General features: G+C 39.7%; 1 protein-coding gene across 3 annotated transcripts; it reads left to right on the forward strand.

Moving 5' to 3' along the window:
- The first annotated feature begins 288 nt into the window (after positions 1-288).
- LOC139379411 (ubiquitin carboxyl-terminal hydrolase 2-like) lies at positions 289-11328 on the forward strand. Of its 3 annotated transcripts, XM_071122219.1 has the most exons (13): positions 289-379; positions 614-735; positions 828-924; positions 2508-2626; positions 2783-2853; positions 2959-3090; positions 3417-3512; positions 3966-4094; positions 4311-4439; positions 9803-9828; positions 9964-9998; positions 10096-10366; positions 10469-11328. In XM_071122219.1, the coding sequence occupies exons 2-13, from the start codon at positions 633-635 to the stop codon at positions 10893-10895; spliced, it is 1635 nt and encodes a 544-aa protein (XP_070978320.1). In that variant the 5' UTR covers positions 289-379; positions 614-632; the 3' UTR covers positions 10896-11328. The 3 variants fall into 3 exon arrangements, with proteins under 3 accessions (XP_070978320.1, XP_070978319.1, XP_070978321.1); XM_071122218.1 differs by having other exon boundaries at positions 306-379; positions 10096-11328; XM_071122220.1 differs by lacking the exon at positions 2959-3090 and having other exon boundaries at positions 312-379; positions 10096-11328.
- The last annotated feature ends 1362 nt before the right edge of the window (positions 11329-12690 follow it).

A 12690-nucleotide genomic window follows, 5' to 3' on the forward strand; every position in this document is an offset into this window, starting at 1 on the left:
ATATACGATTAAAACATTGCATTATCTGATCAACTCATGCATTTAAAGTTATATTCTTCAAGAATCATAGAGCCAAGCCTATACATCTTAAATTAAGTCCAAACATGTATGTATCTATCGAATATTGCCCCTTTAACGATAGAGTTTCGTTTGATGTGATTGAAAAACAATTCAACGTTTAATTATTTTCTGAGTGTGCCTTCACAAGGACAACTTTGCTAAAAAGGACTATTTAAAAAAGGCGTTCATATTTGTTATATTGTGATACTGACAGGAATAGCCGAAATCGAAAGTGAAGCCGGTTCAACGTCGTTGTTTTTCCTTAGAGGTGACAACTCGAAGGGACGCTTTTCGGCTACAAGAATACACGAATAAATCGGTACATTTGGATTGAATAATATGTATAGTCTAGCCTACATTCGATTTTCTTGTATTGCTCTATTAACTAAACAAACTAGAAACACTTTTGGATAACTCAACTGACAAATAGAAATGTTGCATTTGATTTGATAATCCCATTGTATTCTTTCATTAGCCTATCAATGCAAGTGGAAACATTCTGGTGTTGGAAATCTTGAGAGCAATTCATTTTGATAAAATCTTACATTTCCAGGTCATTAAGTGGGTGTTCTATGGCGTTTATTTGGACTGTGAAACCTACTGTAAACAATGGAGCTGAACATTTCAACAAGACACGACCGAGGCTCAAAAGCATACTTCCCACCCCAGGACCAGGTATGTGATTTACTGTATGTACAGTACAACACAATGCAGCTATATCTGTATCTTATCATTTGTGCACTAATTGACAACTTTATTCCTTTCAGAACACCATGGCCTATATAATCAAGGGGCAACGTGTTATTTGAACAGTGTGCTGCAGGTCCTCTTCATGACTAAAGAATTCAGAGAGGCTGTTGAAAGGTTTTCCATTCTTACTCTGTGTGCCAAGGATACTGTATCTCCGTGAAAGTATTAGAAATAGATTGAATCTTACCAGAGCCATGTATCTAACTAAATACATGTCTCTGAGTCATCCTATAGAAACATTATCATTACACAGTACACTGAGATTAATACTAAACATCTCGTATACTGTATATCTTAACTTCTTATGGCTGGGGGGCAGTATTGAGTAGCTTGGATTAATAAGTTTCCCAAAGTAAACGGCCTGCTCCTCAGTCTCAGTTGCTAATATATGCATATTATTAATATTGGATAGAAAACACTCTAAAGTTTCCAAAACGGTCAAAATATTGTCTGTGAGTATAACATAACTGATATTGCAGGCAAAACCCTGAGGGAAATCAAACCAGGAAGTGGCTTCTATTTTGAAAACTCCATGTTCCATAGCCTGCCTTTGCTCCATTTAAAGTGATATCAACCAGATTCCTTTTCTTATCACTTCCTCAAGGTGTCAACAGTCTTTAGACATAGTTTCGTGCTTTTATTTTGAAAAATGAGCGAGAAAGATAACATCGCGTCATTGTATGGCCGGGTGCCAGCAGCGTTTTGTATGCGCAAGAGAGTTTGGGCAGCCATTACCTTTCCCTCTCCCATTGCAAAAGACAGTTGTGGTTGATATATTATCGATTATATATTTTTAAAACAACCTGAGGATTGATTATAAAAAACGTTTGACATGTTTATGTGGACATTACGGATACTATTTGCAATTTGTCTGCGATGTCGTGACCGCTCTTTCCAGGGGATTTCTGAACATAACGATCAAAACAAACGGAGGTATTTTGGGTATAAAAATAATCTTTATGGAACAAAAGGAACATTTATTGTGTAACTGGGAGTCTCATGAGTGAAAACATCCAAAGATCATCAAAGGTAAACAATGTGTTCAGAAATCCACAGGAAAGAGCGGTCACGATAACGCAGACAAATTCCAAATAATATCCGTAATGTCCACAGAAACATGTCAAAGGTTTTTTATAATCAATCCTCAGGTTGTTTTTAAAATATATAATCAATAATATATCAACCGCAAATGTCTTTCACAGTAGGAGAGGGAAAAACAATAGCTGTCCAAATTCTGTTGCGTGAGCAAAACTCATGTGACCACTTGACGCGATGTTATCGTTCTGGCTCATTTTTCAAAATAAAAGCCTGAAACTATGTCTGAAGACTGTTGACACCTTGAGGAAGCGATAGGAAAATGAATCTGGTTGATATCCCTTTAATGGAGCAATGGGAGGCTAAGGAACATGGAGTTTTCAAAATAAAAGCCTGGTTTGATTTTTCTCAGGGTTTCGCCTGCAATATCAGTTCTGTTATACTCACATACAATATTTTGACAGTTTTGGAAACTTTAGAGTGTTTTCTATCCCGATCTGTCAATTATATGCATATTCTAGCATCTGGTCCTGAGAAATAGACCGTTTACTTTGGGAACATTATTTTTCCAAACATAAAAATAGTGCCCCCTAGCTTCAAGAGGTTAACGGGATTTCAGCCCTAAGAAGTTAACAAAATCAGTCTTTCTTTTTTTTTTACAGTAATAGGCCTCCTCAAGAAGAAGACACTGTTGATCTTCAGCTGAAAAAGTTGTTTACAACTTTACGTGAAATTGAAACTAACACAAAGGGCATCTCATCAATACTAGGCATTGATGATGGTGAGTTGAGCTTTCATAGCTGCTAAATAATACATTTAAAAATTCTGCAACTTTGTTAGATGTACAGCTTGTGATGTTATGTAGTATTAAGTATAGTGTTTGTAGTTATTTGTAGTAGAAGACCCTTCATTGTCCCCCCCATCCCTCCCCCCCCAGTATACATGCAATGTGATGCGGCTGAGTATTTTGAGAAGATTTTAGGCATGGTCAATCCTGAAGTGTCAAAGGTAGGCTACTGCATTTACTTACCTCATCTTGGGCAAAACCTGATAGCTAACCATGCAATGTTTATAAGTTATGATATGACAAGACTGACAATAGTTTGTCTCCAGATCTTCAAAGGACAATTGAGGCACATCACTACCTGTTTAGGAAAACATGTGATGAGTGATGGATTTGGTCCATTTTGGACACTGCCCCTCTCAATAGCAGATCCCTCTGACTCTTACAAAACCTACAGTGTGGTAGGAAAAATATATCTTAACCTAAAGCAAAAAAACATTGTTTTATGATGGCAAATATGATCATGACAGGACTAACCAACACTTTAAATGCCATAGACTACGTTATTGTTATTCAATATTAGCATAATTGTCGTGGTAATGTATCATGTCGTAATTTGGCATGTGTGTAGGCTTACTCTCCTTTTTGTCTCAGTTTTCATGATCATGGTATTGTAGTTAATATTATTAAGTTATTAAGTTGATATAATATGACATTAAAAATAAATTAATGGAAAGAATATCAAGTTGTTGGAGAAAGATAACACAGAAACACAAAATGTTTTCAGAAAGATGGCTTTAAGGAGTTCTTCAAGTCTACATCTGTCACTGGGGAAAACCAGATGTACTGTGATGAATGTGAAAAGAAATTAGATGCAACCATTGTGAGTAGTGACATTTAGAATACCAAATTAAAGATAATTATATATATATATATATATATATATATATATGTCCTTCTCATTGAAATCATATCTAAGAAGCAGTAGATCTGTGCACTATTAATATGCTTCCTGTTCTTAAGTTTAGTTTTCGTGTCTTTTACTTTGTGTTTTGTACACCAACTTCAAACAGAAAATACAATATTTTTGGTAATGGAAAAAATACAGTATTTCACAGCAGTTTAGATGGTACAATTATTCTCTACGCTATACGTGCTTATTTTGAAACATAAACTGAAATTAGGCAACCTATTCGAATTTTAGCAACCAGGAAATGGCGGAGCATTTCTGCTTAGTGCAGCTTTAATTATTGTACCAAAGGCTTCTCAAAAATGGACGTCAAGCTTTTCACTGAAGAAGATATTGTATTACAATGCCTCCCTCTGTCACCTATAGGAATGCAAGATGGAATATCACCCAGAAATTCTTACTCTGCTCCTCAAGCGGTTTGAATTTGACTACTACAGCATGTCATATGTCAAAATCAACTGCTGTGTGGATGTGCCTCACACACTCCAGACTGAGGTAGACTACTTACTAAACCTTTATTCAGCAGGTTCTGTTCTCATACAAGTCTACATTTAGGGCTTCGCAATGTAGCCATGCTAAATTAAACGGATAATTCTGTTGTACTGTATATTACCTTCACTTATTGCCCATCAGAAAAATAAAATATTTAGTGATGTCTGTTTTTACATCTGTAGAACAGTTAATGGCATGTCTTTTGATTTATCTGAACAGAAATGTGAATATGAACTCTATGCGATTGTGGACCATTTCGGAAGTCTTGGATGTGGACACTACACTGCTAAGATCAAGTCCTTTGAAGATCATAACTGGTATGAGTTCAATGACTCATACGTTACAAAGGTAGGCAATGTTATTTTATTTATTTAATTGAATACAGCCTATACCATCATTTTTCTAATATCATAAATTGTATTTGCCATTTTATTTGGTTCTGTGAGTGAATCAGTGGCGACCCGTTGTTCAGGGCAGGTGGCATTAATACGTGTCAGATGTCAGTTTGCAAACAATGTAAAAACAAAAAATCGTTGAGTTAATAAAGCCGCATACAAACATGGTCTATTTTTTTCTTTCATGAGGAAGGCAGCTCCAAAATGTAGGTGTTTCAGCCTAGCTAAGTGATTTCTATGGTGGTTGGGCAGCCAGCGGAAAAATACGGAGCGTAGGGGTTGGTAATGTTCTCTAGCTGTGCCGTGATTGGCTCAGTGTTCTGTCACTCAAGGGGACACTATGTCACTGCAAATTCTACAGGGAGAGCTAGAAAATTCAAGCCCCTTGGGTGCTGCCATAGAGTTATATTAGAACTGCCCATCCAAGAAGGCTCAAGGTCATTGGCCACTGGTAAAAGGACGTCAAATCATGTTTTATCTACCGTAGCTTTGATTAGACTGATTATGTCAACATCATATTTTCAAACTCTTAGCTCGCAAGATTGGCAAGCAGTCATCATTATGAATCATGTTGACAATCTACTGGCACATCCTTTTCAATCCTTGTCATTTGAAGAGAAATTAAGGATAAAACGTCTTTGGACATAAACATTTCACAACAAGTCGGAAATTGCAAATTCAACAATGAATGGTTTGGCATCTCAAAGCAATCCCTATTTTACTTCCCCTGCCTGCTATTCAGTGGGGAGCGTGTGTGGTCCAAGTCTGGGTTCAAGGATTTAAAACATCTGTCTCTCTCAAAACATGAGAATTGTGCATCACATATAGACAATGCTGTTAAACTCGGATTGCTGGGGAAATCAAACATTGTGGCTCAGCTAGACACCGCATATAGATGAGCTATCAACCTTCACAACCAACAACAGGAGAATAGGTACATGCTTGCCAGAATTATAGCATGCATTAAATTGTGTGGCAGTTGTGAGGCAGCACTGCAGGGCCTGTTTGTACAACTGTTCTGCCTTAGTGGCGTATATCAAATCAAATCAAATCAAATTTATTTATATAGCCCTTCGTACATCAGCTGATATCTCAAAGTGCTGTACAGAAACCCAGCCTAAAACCCCAAACAGCAAGCAATGCAGGTGTAGAAGCACGGTGGCTAGGAAAAACTCCCTAGAAAGGCCAAAACCTAGGAAGAAACCTAGAGAGGAACCAGGCTATGTGGGGTGGCCAGTCCTCTTCTGGCTGTGCCGGGTGGAGATTATAACAAAACATGGTCAAGATGTTCAAATGTTCATAAATGACCAGCATGGTCGAATAATAATAAGGCAGAATAGTTGAAACTGGAGCAGCAGCACAGTCAGGTGGACTGGGGACAGCAAGGAGTCATCATGTCAGGTATTCCTGGGGCATGGTCCTATGGCTCAGGTCCTCCGAGAGAGAGAAAGAAAGAGAGAATTAGAGAGAGCATATGTGGGATGGCCAGTCCTTTTCTGGCTGTGCCGGGTGGAGATTATAACAGAACATGGCCAAGATGTTCAAATGTTCATAAATGACCAGCCTGGTCGAATAATAATAAGGCAGAATAGTTGAAACTGGAGCAGCAGCACAGCCAGGTGGACTGGGGACAGCAAGGAGTCATCATGTCAGGTAGTCCTGGGGCATGGTCCTAGGGCTCAGGTCCTCCGAGAGAGAGAAAGAGAGAAGGAGAGAATTAGAGAACGCACACTTAGATTCACACAGGACACCGAATAGGACAGGAGAAGTACTCCAGATATAACAAACTGACCCTAGCCCCCCGACACATAAACTACTGCAGCATAAATACTGGAGGCTGAGACAGGAGGGGTCAGGAGACACTGTGGCCCCATCCGAGGACACCCCCGGACAGGGCCAAACAGGAAGGATATAACCCCACCCACTTTGCCAAAGCACAGCCCCCACAACACTAGAGGGATATCTTCAACCACCAACTTACCATCCTGAGACAAGGCTGAGTATAGCCCACAAAGACCTCCGCCACGGCACAACCCAAGGGGGGGGGGGGCGCCAACCCAGACAGGATGACCACATCAGTGACTCAACCCACTCAGGTGACGCATCCCCTCCAGGGACGGCATGAGAGAGCCCCAGTAAAGCCAGTGACTCAGCCCCTGTAATAGGGTTAGAGGCAGAGAATCCCAGTGGAAAGAGGGGAACCGGCCAGGCAGAGACAGCAAGGGCGGTTCGTTGCTCCAGAGCCTTTCCGTTCACCCTCCCACTCCTGGGCCAGACTACACTCAATCATATGACCCACTGAAGAGATGAGTCTTCAGTAGAGACTTAAAGGTTGAGACCGAGTTTGCGTCTCTGACATGGGTAGGCAGACCGTTCCATAAAAATGGAGCTCTATAGGAGAAAGCCCTGCCTCCAGCTGTTTGCTTAAAAATTCTAGGGACAATTAGGAGGCCTGCGTCTTGTGACCGTAGCGTACGTGTAGGTATGTACGGCAGGACCAAATCAGAGAGATAGGTAGGAGCAAGCCCATGTAATGCTTATATGTAGCCTATGGCCTGTTTTAGAGAAATGTCATCATTGAATATTGTAGCAGCTTTTATTGTCTGCCTACGTGCCTCCATTGTAAGAGTTTTAATTGTCTTCTTGTGTGCCCCCGTCATTTTAGCCTACTGTTGGGACTTGGTGTACAGGGAGAATATTGTAAGAACGGCCCATGTTCTGAATTATGTCACTGTCCATTTCAAAAGTTCATATAGCCTACAAATAGGCATATAGGCTACTGTTCAGACTTGGTAGTGCACATGTAGCCTATAGCCTGTTTTAGAGAAATGTCATCATTGAATATTGTAACAGCTTTCATTGTCTGCCTACGTGCCTCCATTGTAAGAGCTTTACTTGTCTTCTTATGTGCCCCCGTTAATTTAGCCTACTATTGGGACTTAGTGTACAGGGAGAATACTGTAAGAACGGCCCATGTTCTGAATTATGTCGCAGTCCATTTCAAAAGTGCTGGAGGAATAGGTGGCATATAGACTACTTCCATCTCAGCTCGCTCATGTCTTAATCGAAATTACAGCTTGCCTCTTAAACACTTATCGTTCTGTCCGCCATAGTTTGTATATCTGCATTGTTATATTGCTTACATTAGGTCTATCTCATTAGTATATTATTCATAATTTTAGGCAATGTTAGAATTATGCATTTAATTGTTTTGCTTACTTTGTGTGTTATAATTAGCTCAGGTGATTTTCTCCACGAGGAGGGGATAGTATATAATGAGGGGATAGTATATAATGTTGTTGGGTCTGTAAGTTACAGACCCAACAACAGTATATTATAGTATCCCCTTCTCGTAACCATGTTTGCCAGTGACAGTCTCTTCCCATTCAAATACTTTTGTTCAACAAAAAGTTCAGTAATAGACCCTTGTAATTCCAGTTGATATTGTGAGGGTTGTTTTGTTTGCGCAATGCGCTGTCAGTGCATCTGTATATTGTCTATAAAAGTGGATCCTTGTAGTTGAATTGTCCTTCCTTTTTAGAACACGTAGGCCAAATAAAATACTTCAAATGGTAGGCTAACCGCTGAGTTTGTGTCTCTCTCTCTCTCTCTATCTTTTTCCGTTGTGACTTAAAGAAGAGTAAAGTTAAGGCCTCAACATCTTGCTGAATTTATCTGAACTAACATCTATCTGAACTTCTGTCGCTGTCCATTTTGAAAGTGCTGAATAAATAGGCCTACCTCGTCGCAGCTCGTTTGCTTGCACTTGCTTATACTTACAGCTAAGTGTTGATTATTAAAAGAACAAACATCATGAATTTACTGAACATGAATGTAATAATGTTGGTGTATGGTTCAAAAGTCTAAACTCATGTTGACATTCATTATTATTGAAGGAGAACGCGGTTCTTATCCAGTTACACAAATCCACAAGGAGTCAGTGGAAACCATATTTATTACCTCTTCGGGCTAGAGGGCGGTATTTTCACATCCGGATGAAAAGCGTGCCCAAAGTAAACTGCCTGCTACTCAGGCCCAGAAGCTAGGATATGCATACAATATGGATAGAAAACACTCTAAAGTTTCTAAAATTGTTAAAATTATGTCTGTGAGTATAACACAACTTATGTGGCAGGCGAAACCATCCAGGATTTTTTTTGTTGAGGTGACTGTTTTCAATGTGGATCTATATTTCTAAGGCACTTGCTTGCAGTTCCTATCGCTTCCACTTGATGTCAACAGTCTTTAGAAATTGGTTGATGTTTTTCCTTTGAGAAATTAAGAAGTAGCCATTTCCTATCTGGGTGGAAAGCCAACTGTACTGTTGTGGTTGGGGCGAGCGACCTGAAAGCTCGCTCCACTTTGTTTCTATCCGCTATTGAACGCAGTTTATCCCGTCTTAAATTTGATCGATTATTTACGTTAAAAATACCTAAAGTTGTATTAGGAAAGTTGTTTAAAATGTTTGGACCAAGATTACAGGTAACTTATTAGACATTTTGTAGTCATGTTGCGCGAGTTGGAACCGGTGTTTTTCTGAATCAAATGCGCCAAATAAATGGACATTTTGGAGATATAACGACGGAATTTACTGAACAAAGGACCATTTGTGATGTTTATGGGACATATTGGAGTGCCAACAGAAGAAGATCTTCAAAGGTAAGGCATGAATTATATCGTTATTTCTGAGTTTTGTGTCGCGCCTGGCGGGTTGAAATATGATTGTCATGTGTATGTTTGATGGGGTGCTGTCCTCAGATAATAGCATGGTTTGCTTTTGCCGTAAAGCCTTTTTGAAATCTGGATTAACAAGAAGTAAAGCTTTCATTTGGTGTATTGCACTTGTGATTGTATAAAAGTTAAATATTTCAAATATAAAAAATAAAAAATTTGCGCTCTGCAATTTCACTGGCTGTGGTCGAGACGTTCCACTAGCGGAACCCATAGCCGTAACTGGTTGTTAAGCAAGTCAGCCATAAGCTCCACTGTTGGGACAGCTTGATGTAGACCCTAACAGTTTCTGGTCACCGTTATAGTGCATTTTATGCATTTTTAGAGTTATGCAGTGGCTTCTCTGGCCTGCATCTAAACAAATTGGTTGTTTTGCCCACCAAGATTGACATGATAAAATCACAGCTGGAGTGAATCAGACAAGGGTTATCACTTCAAGAACAAATATGATTATAGTTCATATTTGCATATATTTGGTGGGGAATCACCAGAAATGCCATGCTACTCCGTCAGAATCTTAACTAAGGCCATTGGAAATGTATTCTATTTATTTAATTTTGACGCATTGCTGCTCCTCCCTTACAGGTCCAACCAGCTCCACTGATTGACAGGTATGTTGTTGTTCACGTGTGTTTGTGTTTCCAGTTATGTATCCAAAGTTTATCGGCAAATGTATGAACCAGAACAATAACAGGCGTTCCAGTTAGTAATTAAATACGTATGATAACAAATGATTCTCTCTCTAGTTCTTGGAGTGCTTATCTACTGGTGTACAGGAAATGTAAGTTCATTTATGAACTATTTATGAACTGTGCTCTTTTTATCAATTGCCTTGAAACTGTATCACTGATGTCTTTCATTTTCCTTCCCTCGCAAAGCACATGCTTCAGATCGTGAGAACCATGGAACCAACCAAGTTCGCGGTTCACTCCGAGAGGATGGGGTTACAGAGGTTGGAGAGCATGTTCAAATAAAGACAAGTGGAGATGATCATCACGGGGTTGATGGAAATAAAGGACAGGGACAACATGTTGCGGTCAGAAGAAAGGAAAATGTAGGAAAGGCAGATACAGGAAGAGATGACGATTTGATAGAGAGAAGACAGGAGACAGATGCACACAGGAGAGAGGATGTGGATGGAACAAGACGGTATGATGTGGTTTTGATAACAGAGAAACAGCAGACTCCAGAGATATGTCGGAAATTAGGCAGACTCCGTGTGTTTCATCATGACTATATTTTGCCCATCAGGTGTTCATCATTGAAAGAAGAGGATAGTGCTGTGGAGAAAATAGAACAGGATGATGTAGTGAGAAGGGTAGATAAGGACAGAGAGGGTGTCGTGGTAAAGGGAGAAACGCATCTCGGTGAGACAAAGACAAGTCTGACCAAGTACGGAGAGTCTTCCAGCTCTACAAATAGGTGTGAGACCATCCCATCACACCAAGAGTTCAATGAAGTCAGAAGGAAAGAAATGCAAAGAAGAAAGGATGAAAAGGATGCCAATTACAGTCAGTTCCTTGCTAACGTTCAGGACAACAAGCTGAGAGAGGTTCTTGAGAGGCAGAAGAAGAACAAGGCTCACTGTGGTTTCAGGCGCTTCTGGGGTGTCCGTGGCAAGTACACCAAGGCCATCGGTCGCAGTGGTCGCGTCGTTGGTATGTCTAAGAAGAAGTAAACTATGTCCCAACTCCCCATGTGTCAATAAATGCCACAGTTCACACACAAAAATGATGCAAGAAGAATGAAAAGAGAAGTGTAGAAGAGATGGAGCTTTTGAGTAAAGACAAGAAAAGAAGAAAGAGGAACTTCAGGGAAGGAGAGGAGGGAATGGAAAAGAAGTGAGATGGCTAAATTTGAAGTTTCTGTTTTGTCCAATTTGAAAACTGGAAGAGGAATGTATGGAATATGGAATATATTCTGATTTTGGGAACAATTCTGCCTTTAACCCTGTATTATCTTTTTATAAATGTTTAACAACTAATTTTAACTAAAGTCCTTAGTTATTAGCCTCTTTTATGTTCAACATCGTTCATCACTTTACTCAGATTACTTTCTTGTCCAAGTGTTTACAAAGTACTGTATATTAAAGATGCTTTGTATGTAGAGAATAACTTAGTCCTCATCTTAATTCTTGAAATACTTCACAAGAGGTTTAGAGATCATCCTTGGTCTGACATTTTAAAACGCAAAATATTATTCTTGCATTTTAGTAGACACTTCATTTTTCTCACCCCCTTTTTTGCTCCCAATTTCGAACTCGTCTCATCGCTGCAACGCCTCAAAGGGCTCGGGAGAGGCGAAGTCATGTATCCTCCGAAATATGACCCACCTAACCGCACTTTTTAACACCCATCAACTTAACCCGGAGCCAGCCGCACCAATGTGTCTGAGGAAACACCGTTCAACTTGCGACCGGGGCAAAGGAAAGCAACCCCGGCCAAACCCTCCCCTAACCCGAACGACGCTGGGCCAATTGTGCGCTGTCCTATGGAACTCCCGGCCACAGCCGGTTGTGTCACATGAACCCGGGTCTGTAGTAACTCCTCTAGTGCAGCGAAGCAGTGCCTTAGACCACTGCACCACTCAGGAGGCCCTTTAGTAGATACTTTTGTACAGTGCAATTAGGGTTAAGTGCTTGCAACCTTTCGGTAACTGGCCCAACACTAGGCTAACTGCCACCATACATCTTTAAATAAGCATATAGAAACTGTACTTTTGCAGGTTGTCAAATCACAGCCTCACAGCGCAGGTTTAAAGACAGATGATTTTTAGGTATCATTAATATTCTCCCTCGGCAGACGGGTTGCGTCCCACACAATGCTCCGTCATAAACTAGTGCTGTTGCCTAGGTCTGTTTTTTTCGAGACGATAATATTGATAACAACTTTAATACTTTAGTACTGGGTGGAGTACTGCGTACAGAGACCAAGGTACACTGACCTGGGATATCAGCTGAATTCCAGTAAATATCACTATGGTAATGGATGACAAAATGGAAATACAAACAAACAAATGAATCAAAAATATAGTTGTCATTTTGTCTGGCTGTAAAGGTAAAATCTCAAAAGGAAAAGCCATAGAGAAAGATAAAATGTGTTAAAGTATCATAAATGGAAATTGCTGACAAGTACCACCTTAAAAGGGGCAATCTGCAGTTCCTACATCAATTTTTGGACATATAAATAAATTATATGTTCCCATTGATTCTTGAAGAATATAACTCATAAATGTCTCATGAGCTTAGTTCAACTGTCGTACCACATCAGAACCATAAAAATATACGCTTGTTTTAAACAGTGTAAAAGTAAACAAAAATTGCATAGCCTCAAAACATGGTTAAAGCTATCGTTTTGATATCATGGTTGATCAGACCTTGCATCCATAGCTCTATCTATGAATTTGAGAGTGGTTACATTTCTCCATCCCCATTACTAAGCTTTTTACCGAAACAGTGGCGGGAACAACACTTT

The sequence above is a fragment of the Oncorhynchus clarkii genome, chromosome 21 (genome assembly GCF_045791955.1).
Source record: "Oncorhynchus clarkii lewisi isolate Uvic-CL-2024 chromosome 21, UVic_Ocla_1.0, whole genome shotgun sequence".
Taxonomy (NCBI): domain Eukaryota; kingdom Metazoa; phylum Chordata; class Actinopteri; order Salmoniformes; family Salmonidae; genus Oncorhynchus; species Oncorhynchus clarkii.